The 23,886-nt window shown below is 40.1% G+C and overlaps 1 protein-coding gene across 1 annotated transcript in view; it reads right to left on the bottom strand.

Annotated features, from left to right (window-relative positions):
• UNC5C (unc-5 netrin receptor C) overlaps nt 1–23,886 on the bottom strand; it is a 160,807-nt gene that overhangs the window by 17,121 nt on the left and 119,800 nt on the right. Inside the window, exons 11-13 of the mRNA XM_073804679.1 lie at nt 21,127–21,214; nt 10,706–10,874; nt 6,563–6,796 (exon numbers count right to left, since the gene is read on the bottom strand). Of these exons, the coding sequence (XP_073660780.1) occupies nt 6,563–6,796; nt 10,706–10,874; nt 21,127–21,214 (491 nt within the window). The remainder of the gene's footprint in view (nt 1–6,562; nt 6,797–10,705; nt 10,875–21,126; nt 21,215–23,886) is intronic.

The following is a 23,886-nucleotide window of genomic DNA, read 5'->3' as shown; positions in this document are numbered from 1 at the left end:
CAGCAATGGCACATCTCTGATCCTTCTTTCATGGTCATATTTCCCTCTGACCATAGCTGGGAAAGGTTCCCCATTTTTAAGCACAAAGTAATGAGATCAGACCCATTCTGACCATCCAGGATAATCTCTCCATCTCAAGGTCTATACTCTCATGTTTGTAGTCTCCTTTGCCATGTGAGGTAACATTTGTGTGCAGGTATCTTTGGGGACTCATTACTTCATCTACCAAAACTTCTATCTCCTCTTCTCTCTTCCCCCCGCCCCTCAAAACATGAATTCAGCACTGCAGATCATTTCGAAAATATATGATGGGGCCAGAGCCAAGTCTCATGAGAAGATGATAAAGATGGAGTAAATTTAGAGGCACCAAAAATAACCCTGTCCCTAAAGAGCTGACCAACCAGCCTGCTACCGAACCTGACACTCACCCCACAATTAGATCACAATTAGAGTTAATACCTTCACTGAGCCCTTATCTTCAAATGCCATTATAATCTAAATGCCCACCTAGGCACAATTAACATTATCCAGTGACTGTTTTATGCCAGGAAGTTTAATAACTTTACTCTCTTTCAATCTTTTAAGGGTCCCTGATTCAGACCAAATGAAGTCCCTAAGAGGTCAAGTTCAATGACCAGGGCCACACAGCTGATGAGCGGCAGAAGCAATCAAGTCGGCCAGCTGGACTCAGGCTTTCCTTTGACACCACACTTCCTTCCATACACTGAGCAGGGAAAACACGCTTGTCACCTTTAACACGTTTGTTGTTGCTGCTATCTAATGCATGTGTTACATGTATGAATATATTCATATAATTCCAGAGACCAGGATCCTGAGAATATGAAACATAGGTTATGCTAGTTTTGAGGTGCTTTGAGGGAAGTGAAAGAAAAGATATGGTTAATGGGGCCAATCCAATGGAGGGCCAGCCTTTGTTGGCCCAGAAGAGGCAGGCGTGAGGTGTTCTTGGTTCAGCAGGGTCACAGCTGGCCATGGAGGAGATATCGGAAGGACACGGGTGAAGAAGCACCAGGTTTCAGGATGAGATAGAACTTGTAATGGGCTACCTATGACTATCTACGACTGTGGCCCAAGAAACTGAGTATCATGCAATTCTCAACCAGGATTCCTATTTTCATTTTCAGTGTCTCTTTCATTTTTCTCTCATCTTTTCTCATAATAATGATTTTTCACAGAGTTACTATGTTACAGCCTAGATTCGGGTATGTGAAAAATGAAGTAATCCAAAGACGACTCTCTCCCATGCCAAATGACTACATAAAGAAAGCTAGTACACGTCATTTGGTTTGTATCACATATACATTTGTCAGAAATTCAATTAACAACGTTGAATGTTATGATATGTGAGACTACTCATATTTTATGCAAATAACTCCTCGTTTAGGTTCAGAGTTTAGTATAAAACCCTTTATTAGGAAAGGAGAATCTTATAATTGTACCCCTAACATAGTGGGACAGAAATTACTTACATCAATGCTGATGTATATTTCTCCCTGAAGTGTTTTTAAACTTACCCCAAATATAACCTTGCTCTCTATTAATTTCTGGTCTATTTATATTAGGATTTAAGTCTTTGCAAACAGTGAAAGGAAAAAAACAATACTACTTTAATCACCTGAAGAGGAGGTAACGAGAAAAGCTGTGACCTACCCAACTCAATCCTTTCAATAGATGTGACCTCTTTATTTGAGAATGGAACTGATTCTAAGGTATTCTCACAATTCATAGCACCTTTATCCCTTTACACGAACTCAACTCACTCACTGCTCTCACTGGTCCTTCTAGCACATGCATGGAAACAAACAAACAAAACAAACAAAAAACACCTGAAAGGTATGTAAAAGAATTCCACTGTCTCCTGGCAGCCTTGACTTTTACTCCAGCAGTCACTGCCAGCATTCTAATTCAGCACTAATGCTTCCACGTTGCTAAATACAGCTTTTAAGTTTCAGATGACCACTTTTGCTTCCAGGTTTAACAAAACTCAGGGAAATTGTTACAAAAGCTACCAAACTCAAAGAGGTGGGTGGGAAGATGAAAGAATGCATCAGGGTTGCTGAGACTGACTGATGTGGTATCTTTTTTTTCCCCATCCACATGGACAATATGATAATAAGTGGGAATTAATATTATCAATATGTTCAGATCCAGACACGGGGCCAGTCTTCTTTCTAATAGCTCTCCAGACTGTGTAGTTCTGACCCCCGAGAATGAGCGCTGCACTGAGCTTCCCTCTCTGCCCTCGTCCAACCTTCTGTGAGGGTTTCTGCAATTCAGAAAGAATCCCCAGCCCGCAGTAGTAACTCTAAGAAAACGTCAAGTCTGGGAAGGCCCACTTGCAGGCATCACTTGCTAGCTGGAGACACAGGTGGTGGAGGAGTTAGATTAAAGCCCAAATAAGGAAGTCGAGCTCCTTTTCATCAGAGCCCAGACTAGGTGAGAAGAGGCCGAAATAAAAGGTTTGAAAGGTAAAGGACAGCAGCTGAGGGAGTGTCCCTTGAGTGGTACCACAGGTGCTAGATCATTGCAACACATGAAGGGGCTGCGGTACCGTCAGGGATTCGGGGAGAGTGGGAGAGGCTCGGAAGAAGTGCTGTGTGAAATCTCATGAGTCAAGGAGAAATACATAAAAGGACTGTGGAGAAGCAGGAGAGCCACAGCTTAGGGCAGATGTCTTGACAGTATAATGGACTCCATCAGGAATTTGTGATTTTTTTTAGAGAAGCTCAACAGGCCGCAAGTAGACACAGAGGGCTTGTTCAGTGGAGGTCATATGTAGCGATGGAAATTAGAAAAGCCTGCAGCAGCTTTAGATGGCAAGAGATTTCTGAGTGGAAGTGAGTTCCCTGTAGATACGGGTAAGAGCAGATGAAGGTTTGTGGACCAGGAGACCAGGGACAGTTGACGGAGGTTTTCCTTCAAAACAAAGAGCAGCTTTCGTGCACCTTGTGGGAGAGAGATGGAAGGTCAGATGCTTTCACAGGTAGAGACCTTGGCTGGTGGAGATCTTGGTGCAGTTCCTACTGAGGATGCAGTACATCTACACTAGTGGGTAGATAATGAAGAATGATGTAAAGGTTACTATTTGGGCAAAGGAACTGTGAATAAGAGGTGACTTTGAATTTGAGAGGATGAGGGGAATAAAAGGAGGGGCAAGAAAGAAGACGAGGCAGGTACCGCTAGGGTGAAGATTTGAACTAAGGGGACTCTGTGCTGAGGAACTGAAGTGGGTAATGGAACACAGAGTAACAGAATAAAGGAAAACAAACCAAAAGGCCAGCCCAGAAGTAGAGCGACGCCCCAGAAGTGGTCAGGGATATGAGACGTATTGGAACTTTTCCTCTTGGACTTGTGGTTGGGGTGTGGTCCTCACTGCAGGGACTGTAAGTGATACGTGTTAGTTGGGAGATCCAGCTGCAGTTAATGTGAGCAGGTGAAGGAATGGGTGAGAAAATGATTTGAGGATACAGGAAAGTGTGTCCTAAGTAGGATTAAAGTTCCCAAAAGACCCCTGAAATTGTTTAGTGTAATAGATGTTAACCTTGGTTGCACAGTAGAATAACCCAGGCAGTGCTCAAACAAAAAAAAACCAAACCCAATACCTACATCGATCAGATCAGAACCTTTGGGTTGGGACCCTCCAACAAGTCTCTTTTTAAAGCTTCCCAACTGATTCCTACATGCGCTGGATAGAGAATTATTATTTAGGATTTAGGACGAGCATAAGTGAGGAGTGCGGTGGGCCTGAAGGAGGAGGTATTTGGAGAAGAGATGCAAAAGACAGTATTTATGGGTAAATTAGAGGAGCAGGGCGATGGGAGAGAGGCTGGCGGGAGCATTAGCAGGCGAGGTGCCAAGAGGGCAGAATTTAGGTAATGAAGGGCCTTTCTCAGTTAATCGGCCCCAAAGTTCCCATTCAAGCATGGGCATGAGGCAGTTTTGGCTGGACTGAGCTGTCTCTTCGGTATGTTGGTTTACCTATAACTAGGATTTTGGTACTTCTGCATTATTAAACGATCATGAGGTACAAGAAAGCCTTATCCATTATTCATCTTTCTTTCAGACTAAGTGCTGGATCCCCAGATGCTGAGAATTTATATATGTCTATTTGGAAAGCACTGACCATGATATAAACTGCTCTTGGGTTGTTTTTACTTCTCAAACCTGTTTGTCAGTCTTTCTCATCTCTTTTCACTAATTAACATAATCAAAATTATTTTATGAAATATTACTTTTTTTGCATGGATTGTACGTCTTTTGAGAAGAAAGGTCGAGAGCGACTGAGTATAAGAACTATTTGTGTGAATATAAAATGTGTTTCAGATATTTCAAATATGATGTAGATCTTCCACAGATGCTTTTTGCAATGATTTCTCTTTGAATTATTAAGAAGATTTGCCTTAATCAGACCCCATGGCTCGCCTACAAATACAGTTTTTCCTAAGAAGGATTTAAGCCTACGATGATTTCTATCCAGACAGTGCCTTAACAGTATCGCATTTGCAAGGAATACAAAAGACATAACCTTAAGCTTTACACTAGAGCTGTGTGTTCGCATCATTTATTTAACATCAGAAACTCCTACAGGCTCAACCATCAAAAATATACCCAGGGACCGAATATGTCTCATCTCCTCCATGGACACAACCTACAACACTCAGTTTTCATGACCCGGAACTATTCTCTGGATGGAAACTCCAGAAGGAAATACCCTGAATTTCAGAAAAAAAAAAAAAAAATTCTTCTCTTGGCTTCCTAGATGCATCCTTCTCCTACTTCTCCCCTTCCTCCTCCGGGTACTCCGCTTTCTGTAGGTCTTTTGCTGGCTGCCCTCCTCGTCCCTTGCAATGGCAGGGCTCCCCTGGTCCCTGTGCTCTAGGGTGTGGCTCTCCGAGCAGCCCACTTTAGGAGCAGAGTCCAGACTGCAGCCAGCTGCCCGGGGAATGAAGCCTGCTTTCTCCACTCAGCAGCTGTGTGGCCTAGGGCAACTTACTTAACCTTTCTGTGCCCTGCACATCTGTAAAATAGGGATAATGGTGTCCTACAGGTTGTCGTAAAGATTCAATGAGTTAAGAAAAGATACTTAGGATCTTGCCTGGCACATAAGAAATTCTCGGTGATGTTTATTAGCTTTATTATTATTTTCTCCCTCTACTCTCCCTTGATATTCTCCTCAATCACCATGGAGGACAAATATCAATATTATATAGTTGGTTCCTGAGTCTCTGTCTCAGGAACTGCTCTCTGTTCAAAGAGCCACCCCTATATTTCTAACTGTCCATGGGGCACCTTTGTCCTGATGTCTAATCCATACCTCTAATTCAATATTCCAAAGGCAAAGTCACCATATCCACAGTCCAGAGCTACCTGCCCCTGAGTTTGCTACGGTTACTTACAGGCAGACTTGATCTTCTGCTCCACCCATTCAGGGTTAGTCACCAGGGCCTGCAAGAGTTACTTAATAGGGCTTTCGTACCTCTTCCCTTCCTCTAACTCCTCTGTCTTCACTCCAGCTCTACCATGCTTTTCCTGACTCGATTCTATCTTTTCATTGACAGCAGACTAGTACTTCTAACATGTATTTCCAGTCATGTCTATCTTCTAGTTACATCTCTCTAGTGATTCTCCATTAACTCAAGAAACTGAATCTCCACTCCTCTCTCTGGTTGTCAAGGTCCATCCCAAAAAACCTCCTATCGATCATTCTAGGCTTTCTGGAAATAACATGCCGCATAGAATCTGTATTTACTGTTCCCTTTGTGCTTCTTCATGCTGTTCCCTTCACCCAGAAATCCTGTATTTTTTTCCCCATTACTGTTGGCCAAACCCTGCCTTCCTTTAAGGTCAATCTCAAATGTTAGCTCCTTTTCAGATGTTCTCAAAATAATATGATGCCTCCTTCTCCTGAATTCCCACAGAGCTCTGCATTCATCTACGGCATGTGTCATACTCTGACTTGCTTCGTAATCCTTTGCATACTTCTTTTATTCCTCTTTCCAGATCATAACTTCTTCAGAGGCACTTACTATATCCTTTAAAGCTTCAAATGGGAGAAGATGAATGGCAATAATGGCACCGAGAATTAAGCCTCTTTATTCTGTAAAGCAGCAGCCTGTTGTCAAATGCTAACCCTCTTCCCTCACGGTCCTCATAGAAAGAATGGGAGAGCATATAAGGAAGTTGCACACAAGAGGAACATAGAGTGTGAGCAATTATGCCAGTTCCTTTTATAGGAAGAACACAGCTGAGACACACAAGGAAGCAGATTATTTACCATCCACAGGTCTCATTGCCAAATTCTTCCACCTCTAAATTTTTCATTAAAAGAAATCAAGGAGGGTAATAAACAAAAGTAGCCCCCGGGAGGAATCAGCGTAATGGAAACAGCTTCTTTATCAGCGTGGCTTCAAGAAATGTCTAATTTGTTTTTGTAACTGCCATGTTCTGGGGCCAGACACTTGTGTTCACGCACACGGGTGCGCGTACATAACGCACGTCGTCTCTAGGTGTGAGGTGGGCGGGTCAGGCTGGAGTCACTTACCTTCAGGGCATCCTGAGTGTCATCCAGACAGTAGACCCGGAGGCTGTACTCCAGAGAGGAGCAGCAGAGCGGCCCGAAGATGGCCAGCGTCAGGCGCTTGGTGGCTGCTTTGGTGGTGGACTGCCCGACCAGGGAGTAGGTGCCAAGGTTCTCGGAGAGGAGGTGGCAGGCCTCTGCGTCCAGCTGGATGTAGCAGGGGGTGGTGAAGTTTTCCTCTCCGACCACCACCACATCCTGTGGGACGAGAAGGAAGGGGCAGCGACTGAGCCTCCTGGCTGCCATGACGGTGGCCAACAGGGGTGCACAGATCAGCACTTCGCCTCCCAAGTTCTGATTACTCCTTTTCCTGCTCTTTTTTTCTTTCTCTGACTTTATTATACTTCTATCAATATTTCCATTCTTAATCATTCTCTCCCTTACTTCCCTTGCCTTTATGCTGATAACATGCTTTATGTAGAAGATCTTCATTTAGTCTTTTTTGATCTTCTAGGAATCTACATTGCTGGAATCTACCTAAAATTCCAAAAGAAATGTATAAGGTATCCTTTTAACTTCAGCATATTTGAGTTGATTATCTGTTTCCGATCATTTGCTTTCATCTCTAAATTGCTAATTTCATCCAAAAGTACTATCTTATTTCAATGTCATTTGAGCATAGTATTTTCCCCTGAAAATCTAGGGGTTTGAAAAGAATTTTTAAAAAAGAATTAGGGAAATCAAAGAATTATGCAATACCATTCTACTAAGTTCTTCCAAACTCACCCATCACTTACTTTCCAAAGCAATACACTGCTTTTCCTCATAATCTGGGCTCTTGGACTTTGCGAAAAGCACAGCATGGCAAACTCTATGCATTTGACACATTATTTTTCTGTTTATTTTTCATGTAAGCCTTTAAGCAGTCTCACGTTTTAGATTGTTAACATTCAGCAAGAAATAAAAATAAGTGAAACTGATGAGTTTTATAAAAATAGTTACTAACGTAACTAGGTTTTGATTTAACCAAATGACTCAGGCCATAGAAGAAATCATCTGAAAGAGCAAGCATAGAATCCATAAAACAAGGGTCACAATTCCACATGCCTCCCAGGGCAGAATGGTAACAGGAACGTGTGAAGCAGGCAGGGCAGAAGGTAATAAGGAGTGGTGGAGACTGTGGTGAAGCAGAGCACAAGCCTGTCTAAAGAGCTCAGTCTCCGCCTGGCTTCAGCCATTGCGCCCATGCAGGGGTGGGCTCTCAGTACTTTAACTGTAAGCGTCTTTGCCATAGGCATTTTTGCCGCATAACTGATTGGCTGTAAAGCAATTTTGCTGTAAAAGATGAAACAGCAATAAATAAAAGAGGGACATTAACAAAAATAAAAAAACATGAAAAATGAATAACAAAAGTAGAAAGACTTTATTATGAACTACAAAATATTTTAAAACATTTGAAATGTGTGTAGATTCATGGCAGTACTGTGCAAACAAATGATTTTATTTAGTGGGCTGTACCTAAGCACTTGTCTTCAAAGTCTTTCATTTGTAGTAGTATACATATTTTTGCTTGTTGGTTCAGCTCCTCATTTGGCATTCCACTTTTCTTTTTCGCTAAAATTTCTTCTTCATTAAGAGAGGAATCAGTTTCCACATACTGGGATGCATATTTATAACTGAGCTTTGTATTATGGTGTGGAAGCCCCTGCACTGTTGTTTGTTCTTGGTACATATTGGTACATGTCCCTTGACAGATGTTCCAAAGTTCTATGGGACATGTGGACTCGACTCGGTGCCTTTTTGGCCATTGGCCTCTTTCAGATTTATGTAATATTAAAAATGGTAGTACTGTGTCAGTGGAGAGTTGAAACCAAGCTGTCAACCAGTTGAAACCGAACTGTCCACCAGTTATTTTATCTTTTACAGCAAAATTGCCTTAAGGCCAATTAGTTATGTGGCAAAAATGCTTGTGGTAAAGATGTCTATGGCAAAGATGCTGACAGTAAAAGTACCAGGCATGGCAGGAATGCAGGACCAGTGAGGACACAGCCTTTAGTTTTTCAAGAGAAGCTGTAAGTTCAGATTATTATGTGAAATCTTCCAACTTTTAACTAATTCAAATTTAAAAGAAAATTTCAGTTGGGAGAAATAAAACCCATGTGTGGGCATGATTCAGCCTCTGCATTAGGCTACTTAATCTCTGCAGAGACAGCAACCATAGTTCCTTTGCTTCATACTGTATCTCAGTGGGCCTGGATCATGGTGAACGAACGGTTATTTGTCAAAAACATGAACAAATGTTTCATCATAAATTGAGTCCCTGGGGCTGGACAAAGCTATGAAAGGAGCCACCTCAGGTAGCTGTTAGTTAGGCCATGCAACATCACCCAAGCTAAAGTAAGGACTGTGTTTTAATAGCATCCATGAAATCACTTCTTCAGCTAAACCTGTACCCAAAGATAAAGCTTAAACTGAACTGGAAAGGAGAAAAAGGAGCTCAGCACTTCCACGTTTATTCCAGCCCCAAAAGGACACCTGCAGAGAAGCTGCCTTCTCCAGCACGGCAAGGGCAAGGCTCAAGTGTCATTTCCTGATGGCATGTTACAAAAAATCTCCTAGAAGAAATGGCGGAGAATAAAGATGCTCCATGTTCCTGTCACAAATAGAAGAGTGTTTTCATAAGGACTTCCTTCCTCTACTCTTCACATCTTTTTTTTTCTTTTCCTCTTATTATTGTTGTTATTACTCAAATCCAGAAATAGGGTATTAGGGTAATAGGCAGAGAATTGTGCAAATAATTTAGGATCCCTTGAGATAAAGACTTCGGGATGTTTTTGAGATAAATCATTTAAACTTAAATGGAATTGAAGTTAGATCTGGTAAAGTCCACTCTTAACGTAATGTATAGCCCTAGACGTCAATTCAGGACCTCTGGCAATGAGTGACCCTTCACCTTCATGTGGTCAAGAGGAGAGCACATCCATATAGCAGGGACACTCCAGGTAATTCCAGGTATGCCCTGCTACGCTTCTACCTCCACTACTACTTCTTCCTAAAATATTAGGGGTTTGAGTGTTCATGCATATTTTTTTTTCCTAAAAGAAAAATACTGAGGGACTTCCCTGGTGGCGCAGTGGTTAAGAATCTGCCTGCCAATGCAGGGGACATGGGTTCGAGCTCTGGTCCGGGAAGACCCCACATGCCACGGAGCAACTAAGCCCATGGGCCACAACTACTGAGCCTGAGCTCTAGAGCCCGCGAGCCACAACTACTAAAGCCCATGTTCTGCAACAAGAGAAGCCACCGCAATGAGAAGCTTGCGCACCGCAACCAAGAGTAGCCCCCACTCTCCACAACTAGAGAAAGCCCGCACACAGCAATGAAGACCCAATGCAGCCAAAATAAATAAATAAATAAATAAAAATAGAAAAATACTGTAAGTAATCACAAAATATATCCAACATGCATATTGGATAATTCTCTTTATAATGACTACACAAATCATTTTTTTTTAGGTATTAGGTATAAAATATTCATAGTAAATATAACACATCCTTTTGCACTTAATTTCAGGTGCTAACTGCAGGGTTCTGATGTAAAGAACACGATCTGTTTAAGGCACTGTCCTTAAGAAGTTCTGATGGCAGCAGTTACAGACAGTCAAGTTGCCAAAGACGTTCTTCATTGTACTGGAGCTTAGGATACACCCTTCCTGTTTTGCCAGGTTAAGTTCAGACCTATATTCCTGGGACCTGTTAGCAAGTAAGTGTCTAACATTTTCTGACCCAGGTGCAATGTTTCTCTACCTGAAAATTAAAATAATAAAATATATATATATAGTTTCCCTTCCCAAGATAGTATGTATATGCAAATGGGACTTATGTAAGACTCTTAAGTACACCTTCCCTATGAGTTAGCTAATGCTTGACCATCTTTTTCTTTGTGCCTATCAGTCAGTAGATAAAACACTCAGGAACCAGTGTCTGTCTGTCTGTCTCCCCCTCTCTCCTCTTTGTCTTCCTCTCTCTGTTCCTCTCTCTTTCATTTTGAGTATAAGCTAAAATTCCACTCATGTGTTGCTTTAAAAATAAAAGCCTTCCCATAATTGCCCTTGCTTATCTGCATGGATTGCTCCTGGGTTCTATCTTTATCTCAACAGAAGCTCACCTCCCACTGTCCCTGCGCTGCCTGGTTCTTGAGCTGTATCTTCCAGTCCTCGGTATTGGGATCTGCGCAGTGATGCATAGTGAGGATGACAGGGCGGGTCAGCAGAGCTCCTGGAGGCCCACAGCTCACCACAGGGGTCAGGAGTGTCTGAGAGTCCTCCATGGGCGGCCTAGGAGGAGAGCAGAGATCTGCGTCATGCAAGTTCCATAGTATTTATGTACTACGTACTCACTGAGATTTCAGATCTAAAGTTGCACAAATAGCTTCTTCTTGGATTTTTTTTTTTTTTTTTTTTTTGTCGGGGGCAGGGGGCAGTGGTGGGGTTGAGGCAGAATTAAATGGGAAGACATGCACTTTATACCAAGACTTTGATCTTGCAAGACTTGAGGTCTTTCTAATAATAGTGAATCTGCCTGCATATCTTTGATCCCTCCCTTCAGACACAGGTCTGCCTTTGCTAATTTCCTCTGAATTCATGTACTGATACTTTCAGGATGGAATGAGAAGGAACAGGGTCCTTATGAAGTTACATAAGCATCTTTTCTGATAATACTTGCCAGTCGTTTCACAGAGTTTTACATACTTCCGTGTTTTTAGGACCTAACTTGAAAAACACTTCAAAAAAATCACTTTAGAATAAGGACACCCTAGAGCTAAACTTCTTCCAAATGACTTTCAGGAATAATTCAGGCTAGTATAGCAGATTCATTTTTTTCAAACATGACCAAGAAAGAATGTAGAACTGTATTTCTATAGCAATTTAAAATGATGTTTCTCTACATGTATACTTCATACTCTGAGAATTTGGGTGGAACGAATTTCAAAGATCCAAATTCTTTATTTTTACATGGTTTTTTTTTTAATTGCCTATTTTTTCCCCCAACAAGATTGTAACCAACAGCCAATGAATAAATTAACCCAAGCTGTCAGTTGATATGTGAGGAAGTAGCCCCAAAGCGTTGAGTGGATTGCCCCAAGTCTCACAACTAACAAGCACTGGTGCTGGGACTACAACCAATGTCTTTGCAAAAACAATACAACTATGTTGTCAGAATAGCATGAGTTAAGAAATCCTGGACTCACAAAATTTTAGAGGAGGAAGGGCCCTCAGGGCCAACAAGCACAGAGCTTCTCTACAAGATGCTGACATGTGGTTAGTGCTTTAAACTCATCCAAAATTGCAGTCCACTACTACTGAGGGGTCAACTCATCTATTATCAACTCAATACTTAGAATGAATACAATCTGTCTTCCTGACACTTCTCTCCACATATCCTGACCGGCTTTCTCTCCACTTTGGCATGAAAGAGCCTCTCAAGCACTTAGAGATTATTACGGTATCTCTAAAACGTCATCTTCTTCCAGATGAAAGCGCCTCAATTTTTGCAATTTCAACTAGAAAAGCATGGTTTCTTGATCTCTCCCTATAATTCTATCTTTATTTTCATAGAGATGTCTGTCAGTGTTTCACTATCTTCCCTAGAGTGAGGCATCTTGAAATGAGTGTAAGACAGTCACCCCTTAGTATCCATGGAAGATTGGTTCCAAGGACCCCCCGGCAGACACCAAAATCCCTGGAGGTTCAAGTTCCCTATATAAAAGGGCACAGTATTATATAAAATGGCATATAACCATTATATAAAAATTATATAACCATTATAAAAGTTTTATAACCATTTATAACCAAAAAATTATATAACCATGATATAAAATGGAATATAATCTATGCACATCCTCCCACATACTTTAAATCATCTCTAGATTACTTATGATACCTAATACAACGTAAATGCTATGTAAGTAGTTGCCAGTGTGCTGCAAATTCAAGTTCTGGTTTTTGGAACTTCCTGGAAAAAATTGTTTTTCCCAAATATTATTGATCCAAGGTTGGTTGAATCTGCAGATATAGAACTCACAGATACAGAAGGCTGACTGTTCTCAGGTATACAGTATAGGGGGACTACTGTTTTCTCTGCTTTGGGATATGTAGTTATATCAGTGCCTCACGAAATTGTTGCCTTCGATCATTCTCAATTATTTATATTATTTAGCAGAATTGAGTTAGATGGGAAGATAAGAGATAACATGGTTAAACATGTCCTTTATAAAAGGAGGCAATGAAGCCCCAAGAAGGTTAAGTAATTTGTTAAAGCTAACCACTATGTATTCCTAACATGAAAGGCTCTTAGTCTCTCTTTGTAGGTCTGTGGTTGCAATGATGGCTTTTGAACCTATACAGAGAAATTTATATTTAGCCATCTAATTTTACTTTAATTGTTTTAGGAAATTTTTCACGTCATCTATTTCTTAATGCTATGTCTTTCCTCCATATATTGGCTATCTCTTCTAGTCTTTTATCTTCCATAAATTTGATATGCCTGCCATTTATGTTCTCATTCCAATCACTGATAACACTGTAATACAAGAACAGGGCAAAGACAGAGACCTTTTCAAGGACACTACTTGAAACCTCTCTCTAGTCTGACATCAATACTTTGAGTTTAGTACAGTCAAACACAAACCCATTAAAATGTACATTGTCCAGTTCATATCTTTCCATTTCATTCACATGGATATTACAAAGGTCATATCAAATTCCTTTACAATCACCACAGTCACTTGAAATGGATTTTCCTCTAGTCTTTATCTATGGTTAATATAGAAATACCACATAATCTAGAAGTTAGCTTCTATCTATGGCTTACCCTCACTTAACACTCAATGAATGATAGAAGCTGTTATTATTTTTTTCATATTGTTGGAAAACTATTCTCCACGCATCTCTCATGTTTCTGCATGGTCCCGACTGTCTTTCAAGACAACTGTATAGCAGTCTCCTTGGAAGATAAAGATAGTGCTTACCTCTGGAGCAAATGGCAGACACGTCTACCTCCCATTATAAAACCCTCAGGTTCCCTAAACTCAATGGTATATTCCTGGAATGGAACCACTGAGTGTGTAGATGTCCTCTGACTGTCTTTACATCGCCCTTTCAGAACTTGGGAAACTGGCACAAAAATGGAAATACTTTAGATAGTGCTCTTGCTGTGAGCAATAAAGTATCCTTTGTCTCTGACTCAGGAGTCTTGTGTCATTTATCAGCATCTACAAAACTGTGGCAGCCAACTTGGTAGGTCACAAGTAAGGTCAAATCTTAGAAATTCCTAAGTTCTTGGTGATTGTTATCATCAGTGCTAAAAACTCAGTTAAAATTTGGCATATTTTCCCCTTAGTAAAACTTGGCTATCAGTGCTTCTTCTTTTATTCTAAAATTTCACTAGAATCTCCCAACCCGTGACCTTCTTTTCCTCCTATTTAGGAAAAGATTTTTTTAAATTATCTCTTTTTAGTCTTTTAATATCATCTCCCTTCTCACTGAATAATAACATAGTTTTATTAAATCTAAAGTTATCAAAGTACTTGGAAATGTACTTATATTTGGAATTATAAGGTGAGTGGTAGCTTGAGAACTCACTACTATCCCCTTTTGGTTTTCATTTCCCCTTTACGCAATTTGTCCTCCTTTGTTCCAGTCTGAAATTCATTCTCTTAGAACATGAGTGAAGTCTTGCTTTCATTGTGCCACAGTTGATATTACACTATCTGCCTTAAACAGTAACTATACTCTTGTTTAATTCTACTTTTCCTACCGGGGCAAAAAAAGCAATGGCTGCATTTTCCTGCGCGCTACCCTTACCTTTTAGTTACAAGTGTATCTTGAGAACGAGCATTAAACTTTTAAAGAAAGAGAGTAAAGTGGAATCCATTTCAAGTGGTCCTTGCAATAGAGTTGGGGATTGGAAGCATCTGTCTCTCAGTCTGCTGTTAGCAGCGGGTGCTTGAGGCAGGAGGAGGAGGGATTCTTCTCATCACTGAGTTGGAACAGAAGGGAGAAGACTCCCTGCTGCGCTGGGGTGCCCTCAGACCTGCAGTCCCCTGGCATGCAATACTGATGGGCACCATTCTTGGAGGAGGGATAGCAAGGGAAGGAAGGGGCAGTAGGTGTCAAAAGAATTTATTTACCCAGTGAGGTGCAAGAATGTAATGAATAGGGAATTGGTGATGTGGAATTCATAACAGGGAATGGAAAACAAAGAAGTAATAATGATAAGAATCTTTTTGGGTTTTCAAGATGAAAGAAGTAGCCCTGAAATTGGAAACATCTCCAAGCATATATGGAAGGAGCCACCTAGGGAAGGTTAAGATTTAACTATGTGAAACCAAAGGTCAGAGCATTTAAATCCACATTTCCTTTATTTACGTAAAGGGAGGATATTAAAATACATAAAACAAAAATAGTATAAAATAAATATAAAAAAATTCTGTTTTATGTTTTTGCAGAGAAGGGCTTTACTTCATTATGTCTCATGTGTTTTCTAAGATATTTAAGCAAACATTCTGTAAATATTAATTGCAGATGATATGGAAATAAACTCAAAGCAAAAATTAGCTGCAGAAACAGCAATTAAGTAGAAATCCAGTAATGAACAATGATTAAAGTTTTAAAGGCTTTTCAAAGTCCAACAAGGATAATATCATGGTAAATGTCGGATGCGTTCTGAGGACTCTAGGACAAAGCCCTCGGAGAGGAGTTTTAGTTTCCTGTCAGATTTTCTTATCCTTTGCTTGCTGTTATCAGCGAGGACAACTCCTCCTACACATAAGTGCACAATTCCCAAAACTTTCATAAAAGCTATTGCATTTGCTGCCCAGGGCACACCTGCTAAGGTAGTCAAGATAAGTGTTTATATTACCTTTTTTTTTTTCCCCAAAAGAGGAAACTGAAAGCTAGAGAAATTAACACACTTGCCCAAAGCCACAAAGCTAGTCATAGGCAAAGCTAGGATCCCAAAACAAGTCAATTGGTTTCTTTCACACAGTGGTATATTCTGGGTTGCTTATCTAGATTTACGGCCTTGAGAAATGTCTGTGATCTGTTTGCTACAGCAAGCTCAAAACTGCTTCCTGAAAAGAATCTTTCTCCATCTACCTCTGTGTAGAGAGGAGATGCCTTCTATTAACACACATGTCTTCTGTCAGGTCCCTCAGGATGACAATCCCACCCTAGGCTCAGCTGCCTTTTAAAGCACACAGTTTCATGTATAACCGGCAACTTGAAATACTTGTCTAGGTATCTGACAAGGAATATCTAACTCACTTGCTATCAAAAGATCAATTGAGCAAAAAAGAATATTTATGGAAGCCACTTTGAAGGGCGTGCCCCCATTTCCCCAGACAGACCAAAATGTGTCCCTGGATTAAGCCTGAACAGCTAAATACTGTGCCCTGGATTGAACTGCTGAATCCTTGTGGAATCATTTTACCGAATTTATCCCTGGGCTTTATATCATCTACTCACACTGAGGGACACTAACAGAAGTAGCCCTGTGTAGCTCACTGCTATTTTGATCTTTTGAATGTTGTTCACTGTATTAAAAAAAATTTTCTTTTTCTTTATGAGGAACCGAAGGAGAAATAATTGAGCTTCCTCCAGGCATATTTTCCCCTTTTGGACACATGGATCTTATAACCTACCATGTTTCCCTCTTGAAAGCTTTGAAATAGTAAATTCATGACCTACTAATAAGAAATATGCTGGGAATTCCACCAGATATTTTATATTCTAACTGCTCACCTGAATTTATCTTATCTTTCTAATCTTATGTTTTCTATTTTCTCATTTTTTAATCCACTTATTTAAAAACAATTTTCCTCCCATTGAAAAGAATCACCTTGAATCATTTCTTTAGAAGTAGGACTTCAATAAATAAACACTGTGGAGAACAGTGAGAGAATAAGATTTAAATATACCTGGATTCCACACCCTTCCGCCCTCTACCTTCAGTCTTTTTATAGCTGTTACTTCAAACAAGAAATTCAGGACTCTACCTAAAAGGATAATATCACTGAGTTTCACTGAGAAATAATAAATGTCACCTACTATTATACAAAGTTCCAAACAACACATTAAAATAAATGAAAACTTTCTGCTATATGATTACATACAAAAGACATTTTGGCCCATTATCCTAACATTTTACTTTATTATTTATATTCAGTAAATATGACGATAGTCTTCACTGCCTCACCACTAACACCTTAAATGCTTCCTACTGGGATTTCATCCTTAAAAAAAAAATCCTTAAGGCAACCAATGTCCTAAAGTTGACGAATCCAATAATTTTTAAATTATCATTCTCCTTCTTTACAGTTTAATTTTAGTAATACCTCTGTCAATCACTCCTCCATCTTGAAACTCTTTTTACCTTTGATTTGTTCCTATTATGATTACAATCATTCAGTCTTTCATTCAAAAATATTCATTGAGAAGCAACTATGTATTAAGCACCTTGCTAGATGCCAACTCTATTTATCTGCCTTATCCTTTCACGTTCTATTTAGTTTTGCCCATCATACCCAAACCTTAAATAAGAATATTTCCCAAAGTTCTTTCCCCAGTCCTCCTCTTTCTGCCTCTGCACTTTTTCCCTGGAAGATCCACTCACTGGTGACTTCCCATTTGCATCTCCAGCAAGAATCCTAAGTCCCCTTTCGCGCACACCGTGCACAGCTAAATCAGAATTTGTCCTTTCTCTCCTTGAACCAGTTGCTGCTTCTGACCCCTTCGTATTGCTCTCACAATTTTCGCAGTGCCCAGGGCTTGATTCCTAAATACATTCTTTGTGTTTTGCCACACTTCTAATCAGTTGTGAAACACTTTTTCTTCTGAAACATATTTTTCTTTCCATTCTCCAGACTCAGGCCTGGCTCCTTCCCTCCACCCCTCACACCTTGATTATTTCCATGGGCCAACCAGGGCCCCCAGCCTTTGAGGGGGGTCTTTCTGTTTCCTTTACCAATTCATCCTGCACACCATCACCACATCAATCTTTTAAAAGCACTGTTATTCCTGCAGCACTTGACTGCTCAAAGACCTTCCATGGTTCCCCACAGTTTATATTTGGAATGTCTAAATTGATTTTTTGGCCTTTTGAGAAAACTGCTAGGCAAGTACAGAATACAGAGAAAGAAAAAAATTAACGTTCATAACTTCAATTCGTTTTTCAATAAGAAATGATGAAAGGCAAAATTTCAGTCTGAGTCAGATTCATTTTTTTAAACTGCTGCTGGAAACAAGGCAAAAAAGGTCCATGTTAGTGCCGTTAATTGTGGGAACTTTATCCACGGGGGCGTGGCGGGTGGGGGGGAGGCTTTGCAGCCTTTCCAGGGATGTGTAAAGCAGAAGAAGTAGAAATCACGAGCGCAGCCTCACAGCTCAGATCCCTTTTGGTCAGAGACAGCCTGTCCCGTTTCTGCAGCTCATTCAGACTGCTCATCTGCTATCCCGTGCTTTCTTTTAGAGCATATTCCGTAATGATAAGGCCCCCTCTTGTCACATTCACTTGCCACATGCAATTAAGTTCACACCTCCCTTTAGACAGTTCACAACACCAGATGACTAGCTGGATACCATCCAGCTGGAAAAACACCCAGTTTGGGATGCAATAAAGGCCATCAGAGAGAGGGAAAATGGAGAAAAACAATCAGAATTTTCCTATAAACGCCTTGAAGTAACATATCTCCTGTTGTCCCCACAGTGTCTTCTCTGAAAGAAGTTCTAAGATCAGGTGAGGCTAGAAAGGGTCTTTGGTGAGCAGTAAAAAGAAGCTGTGTCCCGCAATGCTCTATAATAAGAAGGCAGAGGCTCTGTTTGTGTACTGGGTGCTATGGAGGAGGGATGGCAGGTCAGCAGAGGAGCTTTTCGTGGAGATAAGCTGGGTGTGAATTCTGCCTTCCCTCAGTTGCTAACTGTGAAACCTTGGCTCTGTGACAATTTCCCTGAGCCCTAGTCTTTTCACGTTCAAAGGTGGAGCTCATCATAACTTGCAGAGTTGTAGTGAGGAATAAATGAAATTAAAGTTTATTGTTTTGTTGACTTCCTAGACTTAAGAAAATGTTAATGCAGTTAAAAGTATATCGTGTGTGTAGATGTACATCGTAAATAGCACCAAAAAATTGAGGCAAAGCATATTCTTCCAGTATTCAAAAACTATCATCAGACTACCCAAAGAATTCACTCATGTCATTGACGAACAAGTGAAGTTCCAAGGTATATCTTTTTTGTTTCACTTTGGTCTTAAATGTAAAAGAAAATAACAATGAACATGCAGGTCAAAACTGCCTCTGTTCATCAAAAACATAAATCCTTTGCTAAATCAGATAGTAATAAAGCATTTATTCATAGCCTGATTTTGTCCAATTGTGGCTGAATTATAACCATAAAAGAGTTTGGCAAAACTCAGTAAAAGCCTTCTGGGAGAATCAATTGACTATATGAAAGTTATAATAAAAAGTATTGTATATCTTATCATCATTTGTCAAAAAAAAAGTATGCTGACTATATGGTAGCTATGTTTTGTATTATCACTATACCCTAAGACAACATTCTTGTCATTGTGTTTTTATAAGAAAAACGTATCTAGTTCACAACAGAAAATTAGTGGAGAGGACTTTCTCATTTATTTGCGACAGTTGCCTTTTGTTTTTTCCTTGTTTCATGGTCTTCTGTGTGTATATTTTCTTTTGAGATCTTGAGGTTCCTCTAGCTTCATTTTTATCAACAGAACTTCTTTGATGCACACCAAATTTACTAGAGTAATTCCCTCTGCACCTAACTTCAGGTGGTAGGCATAGCAAGAGTGATTTATAGTTTCCTTTTCTTTAAAGTCAAAGGCAGAGGAAACTAAAAGCAGAAGTGTCTGGCTTTATCCATTTCCTGTTTTCTCCCTCCTTCATCCAAAGTGTAAAATTATCCTGGTCAGGGTGCGGACTAAATTGTGGGAAGAAAAATCATATGAGGCACCTGAGTGCCCATGTCTTTCAGTTTCAGCATGCCCTGCAGCAGCCCCTTAAGGCTTGATCTTCTAAAGATAATGGTGATCAGATGAAAAATAAGAGACCACGAACACCTCACTACGTCTCAGCATAAAGCACAAGCCAATACTCATTTCTGTTTAAACAAAACATCCATGTTGGCAAAAGGCCTTGAGGGATAGATGTACTTAGTTTAGTGCTAACCTTGACTCCGGACAAAAGAAAGAAGTAAACAAAAATATAAAGGGAATCTTGGAGTCTGCTAATCTTCATTTCTCCTGCTGCAAAAGAAGGGCACTCTGAGGGCCTGTGAATGTTACTTTGCATTGAGAATGGAAAAATGAATATTTGATGTGAGCAAATACAAGCCTCTTTGTGATTTTCTCTTGCTCAAATTTAAGGCACATGAATAATGCTCAAGGAATTTTTATTATTTTCTTAGGCTAGTGTTTGTGTAGGTGAAAGTACACCACCTGAAGAAAACAATGTTCTGGCTCCTACAGATTATAAATACCAACATCTCCACCTGAGAGCATCATGGAAGAGCTTTTCAGCTACTGAAGAACGAGACTAAAAAGAGATGTTTTTCTGAGGATGACAGAGGGGAAGAGAAAAGGTATGATGCCTTACAATGAAAACCTAGTTCTACATTTGTCACTCGTGCTTTGCATTCAGAGCTCAGGGCAGAGGAACCAATGCCTTTCCCCTTAGGAAAAATAATGATAATTACATGTAAGGATCTTCACGTCAACGTCATCTCTTATTTTAAGATCTCAGTGCACTTTAGAAGCATTCATCAGTCAGGCCTATAAGGCACTGTTTAACACACACACTTTATGTGAGAACTCATCAAGAAAGACCAGAAACAATTTGTTAGAAGCCAAACTGAAAACTGAATTTAGGACTTTGAAACTCCTCTTGCTATTTTTACTTAAAGTAACTTCATCTTTACGATTATGACACATTCAAAATAGCCCTTGGATTCAATCTAGTTTTAATCAACCCTAGATCCATTTAGAAATATAGATTTTATACGTGCTAAACATAAGAAGGAGAGGTCGATAACACTTAAAAGCTAGAAGACAGTCCCAAAAAGAAGAATCTACAGGTGAGAATAAAGTGCTAGGCTGAGGTGGGGATGGCAAATCAGGGAGTAAGGGGTTGTCTAATTCTCTGTGGCCTTTAACCCTATAATGGCAACAGGATGGATTCCTGAACCAGGCCACGTGAAGCTTATGTCTCTTTGCATCTCTTGCACAATCTATGGATCACATTTCTGGCCATTTTTTTTTTCAGTTAACATGGCCACATTTCCACTTGGGAAAAGATCTCTAGCCTTCTGCCCATATTTAAGATCTGCAAAAGTGTCCGGAGCTTCAAAGATAAAGAGAAGTAAAAACTGACCTTTTACAGGTCTCGGTGAAAAAGGACATGCCAGAAGCAGGGCAATAAGGACAAAAATATGTTGGGTTTATTCTTTCTCATGTACAATTCTCCTCCAAGTCAGACATTGATAAAGTCAAGTGCACCAGAAAAAGCATATTTACCTCATATTTTCCTTCCTGTGTACAGTCACATACATTTCGTAGACTCTCCCTTGGGGAATGGCCCCAGCGGGAACCAGCATGCTTACTCCTGAATAGCAAAAGAGAAAAGCAGTCACATAAGACCTAGGAATCAAAAGGGAACTTCCCAGAATGCCTCTGAAGCAAGTGAAAAGGAATGAGGAGATTCTGTGGCCCCACAGCCATAATCCTGCTGCTTTTTCTCTAAAGACATGTAAATATTCATACCTGCCCTGCTTTCCTTCCTTATTGGCCTTATTTGTTACCACAGCTCCCTCTGAACTGTTATGGAATTACTTCAAGGAATGATATAATGTTTAAACTCCTGTTTTATTTAAGGAATAGACAGATGGTTTCACTGTTGTTTTCCTTGTAAAAGGAGGGGAAAACCAACAACTGCTCTTAAAATCTCAAACAGCTGTAATGATGTATCGTTTCTAATTAAAAAAAAAAAATCCCCACAAGATTCAAAGTCAGGGAGATGCTAACCTCAACTGTATCAAAAAATGTTTATTTCTGAAGTATCTGGTTAGCATCAGTGTTTTCCTGCAACAGAATAATAATTGGTGAAGAACAGCTTTCATCATACATAACTCTAGAGAGTGAACACAACTGCTAGTTTTAGTCACAGCAGGTCAAGCAAGTTTTTACTTAGTTGCTAATTGGTGCATTTTGTAGGACTATTAGCTTGAGCTCTGTTCGAAGTTAACTGTGCTGATAGCAGTGGTTTGCAACTTGAGCTTGCAGCAAAATCACCTGCAGGTTTTGCTAAGGCCCAGATTACTGGATCCTATGCCCAGAGTTTCTATTCAGAAGGTCTGGGGAAACTGTAGTTCTAACAAATCGCCAGGTGATGGCAATGATGGTGGTCTGTAGACCACACTGTAGGAACCATGGGCTTGCACTGCTGCGGTGTCATCAGAGAGTAATTCACGGTGGGCAGCAACTTGAAGATACTTAGCTCCATGATTTTATTCTAATAAACGCAGTTAATTTCAACTCAATAAAACTTTACAGACATGATTGTGAGGACAGTATTTCGCATGCTGTGGATGCCAAGAAGTAAAAGACAGCATTCTTGTCTTTGAGTAGCTTTTAATTAGCAAGGCAATGGAATACGCCATATGAGCACCAGACAATAAGGAACCTGCCCACCCACGCTGGAAAGTCTCAAGAGTAAAGGACAGAGAGTTAAAGAGGTATAGTTATTCAAAGCCTTTGTATATCTGGTTGAAAGTGTTGAGGCATGGCCTTCTTGAGAAGGAAAGTAACATGAGCCTTGTGGTGTTGTGGGAAGTGGAATGTCACGCTCGTGTCAGGATGGTTTGGTGAGGCACAGAGTGGAAGCAGGAAGACCACACGTGAGGCACCCAAGCCTCAGTATTTTTATTTTTTCCAATGGAAACAATGAAATGTACCTTTATGTTTGTTATGGGGATGAAACAGACTATGGATGTAAAGTAACAAGAATAAGGCCTGACACATTATTAGGTAACTACCGTTACTGTATTAAATAAAATAATGCATGCAGATCACCGATGCCCAGAACATATTTAAAACATGCTAGCTCCCTCCTTTCCACTTAAGAAGCCTTTATAATAATTCATATGTGAAAAAGTGACAGATGTAGAAGTGCAAAGGAGAGGTAGAATCCAGTGGATATCATGAAAAAATAAGACTGTCTTGGGAATAATAAAATGTTTAAACAATGAAATAACAATAGAGTATATTTTGATCTATTCATTTGGTAGACTATTAAAAATATATTTAAAATCATGATTTTAAAAAGCATGCAATAGCATGAGAGTGAGAAAAATCTGAATAAAAGCACTTTATGTAATGTGTGATCTCAGCTATGTAAAATGTATTTTAAAAAAGGAAAAATGGGGGCTTCCCTGATGGTGCAGTGGTTGAGAGTCCGCCTGCCGATGCAGGGGGCACGAGTTCGTGCCGTGGTCCGGGAGGATCCTACATGCCGTGGAGCGGCTGGGCCCGTGAGCCATGGCCACTGAGCCTGTGCGTCCGGAGCCTGTGCTCCGCAACGGGAGAGGCCACAGCGGGAGAGGCCCGCGTACCGCAAAAAAAAAAAAAAAGGAAAACTGATATTCCATTAAATATTTCAATTTATTAAAATATACATCTAAAGATATAGGGTGAAAAATTGCCAAGGTGCTGAAATGGGGGACTGAATTAGAGGAAGAGTCAAAGACAAGTGCATATTTAGACGTGAAGACCAACTGGCTCTGTATATTACTTGGCTCTATGGCTGTTTACAAATTATATTCTCTTCTTATGCTACATATAAACCTTAGTTCAATCAAATTGTTTCTTTTTACTGTGTTCACAAAATAATCTGTCTGATCCAAAAGAGCTACTGTACACTTACAGAGGAATCCATTAAACCCTCTCATAACTGATAGTTCCCAGCCCATTGCAACTACTGATTAATGAATACCAAACTTTAATCAAACGTTACGAGTCACTAACTTCAGTTCACTATTTAAGAGCGTTATGGGGCTTTATGCTCTAGAAGCAGATAACTAAACAAACTGAAAGCTGAGTAATACTACAAAAAGACACGTGACGAAGCTGTGATTCTCGGTAGATATATCAGAGGTTGGAGTGAGTACCTTATAAATACCTTGAGCCTGAAGAGTGTGTAATAAAGAGGTAACAAATGAAGATCTGATGTCTATTATCATGTCCTCTGATCATCTAAACATTCGTATTCTGAAGTACTGC

The sequence above is a fragment of the Tursiops truncatus genome, chromosome 5 (genome assembly GCF_011762595.2).
Source record: "Tursiops truncatus isolate mTurTru1 chromosome 5, mTurTru1.mat.Y, whole genome shotgun sequence".
In the NCBI taxonomy this organism is placed as follows: Eukaryota; Metazoa; Chordata; class Mammalia; order Artiodactyla; family Delphinidae; genus Tursiops; species Tursiops truncatus.
This window is presented reverse-complemented; position numbering and strand designations above follow the sequence as displayed.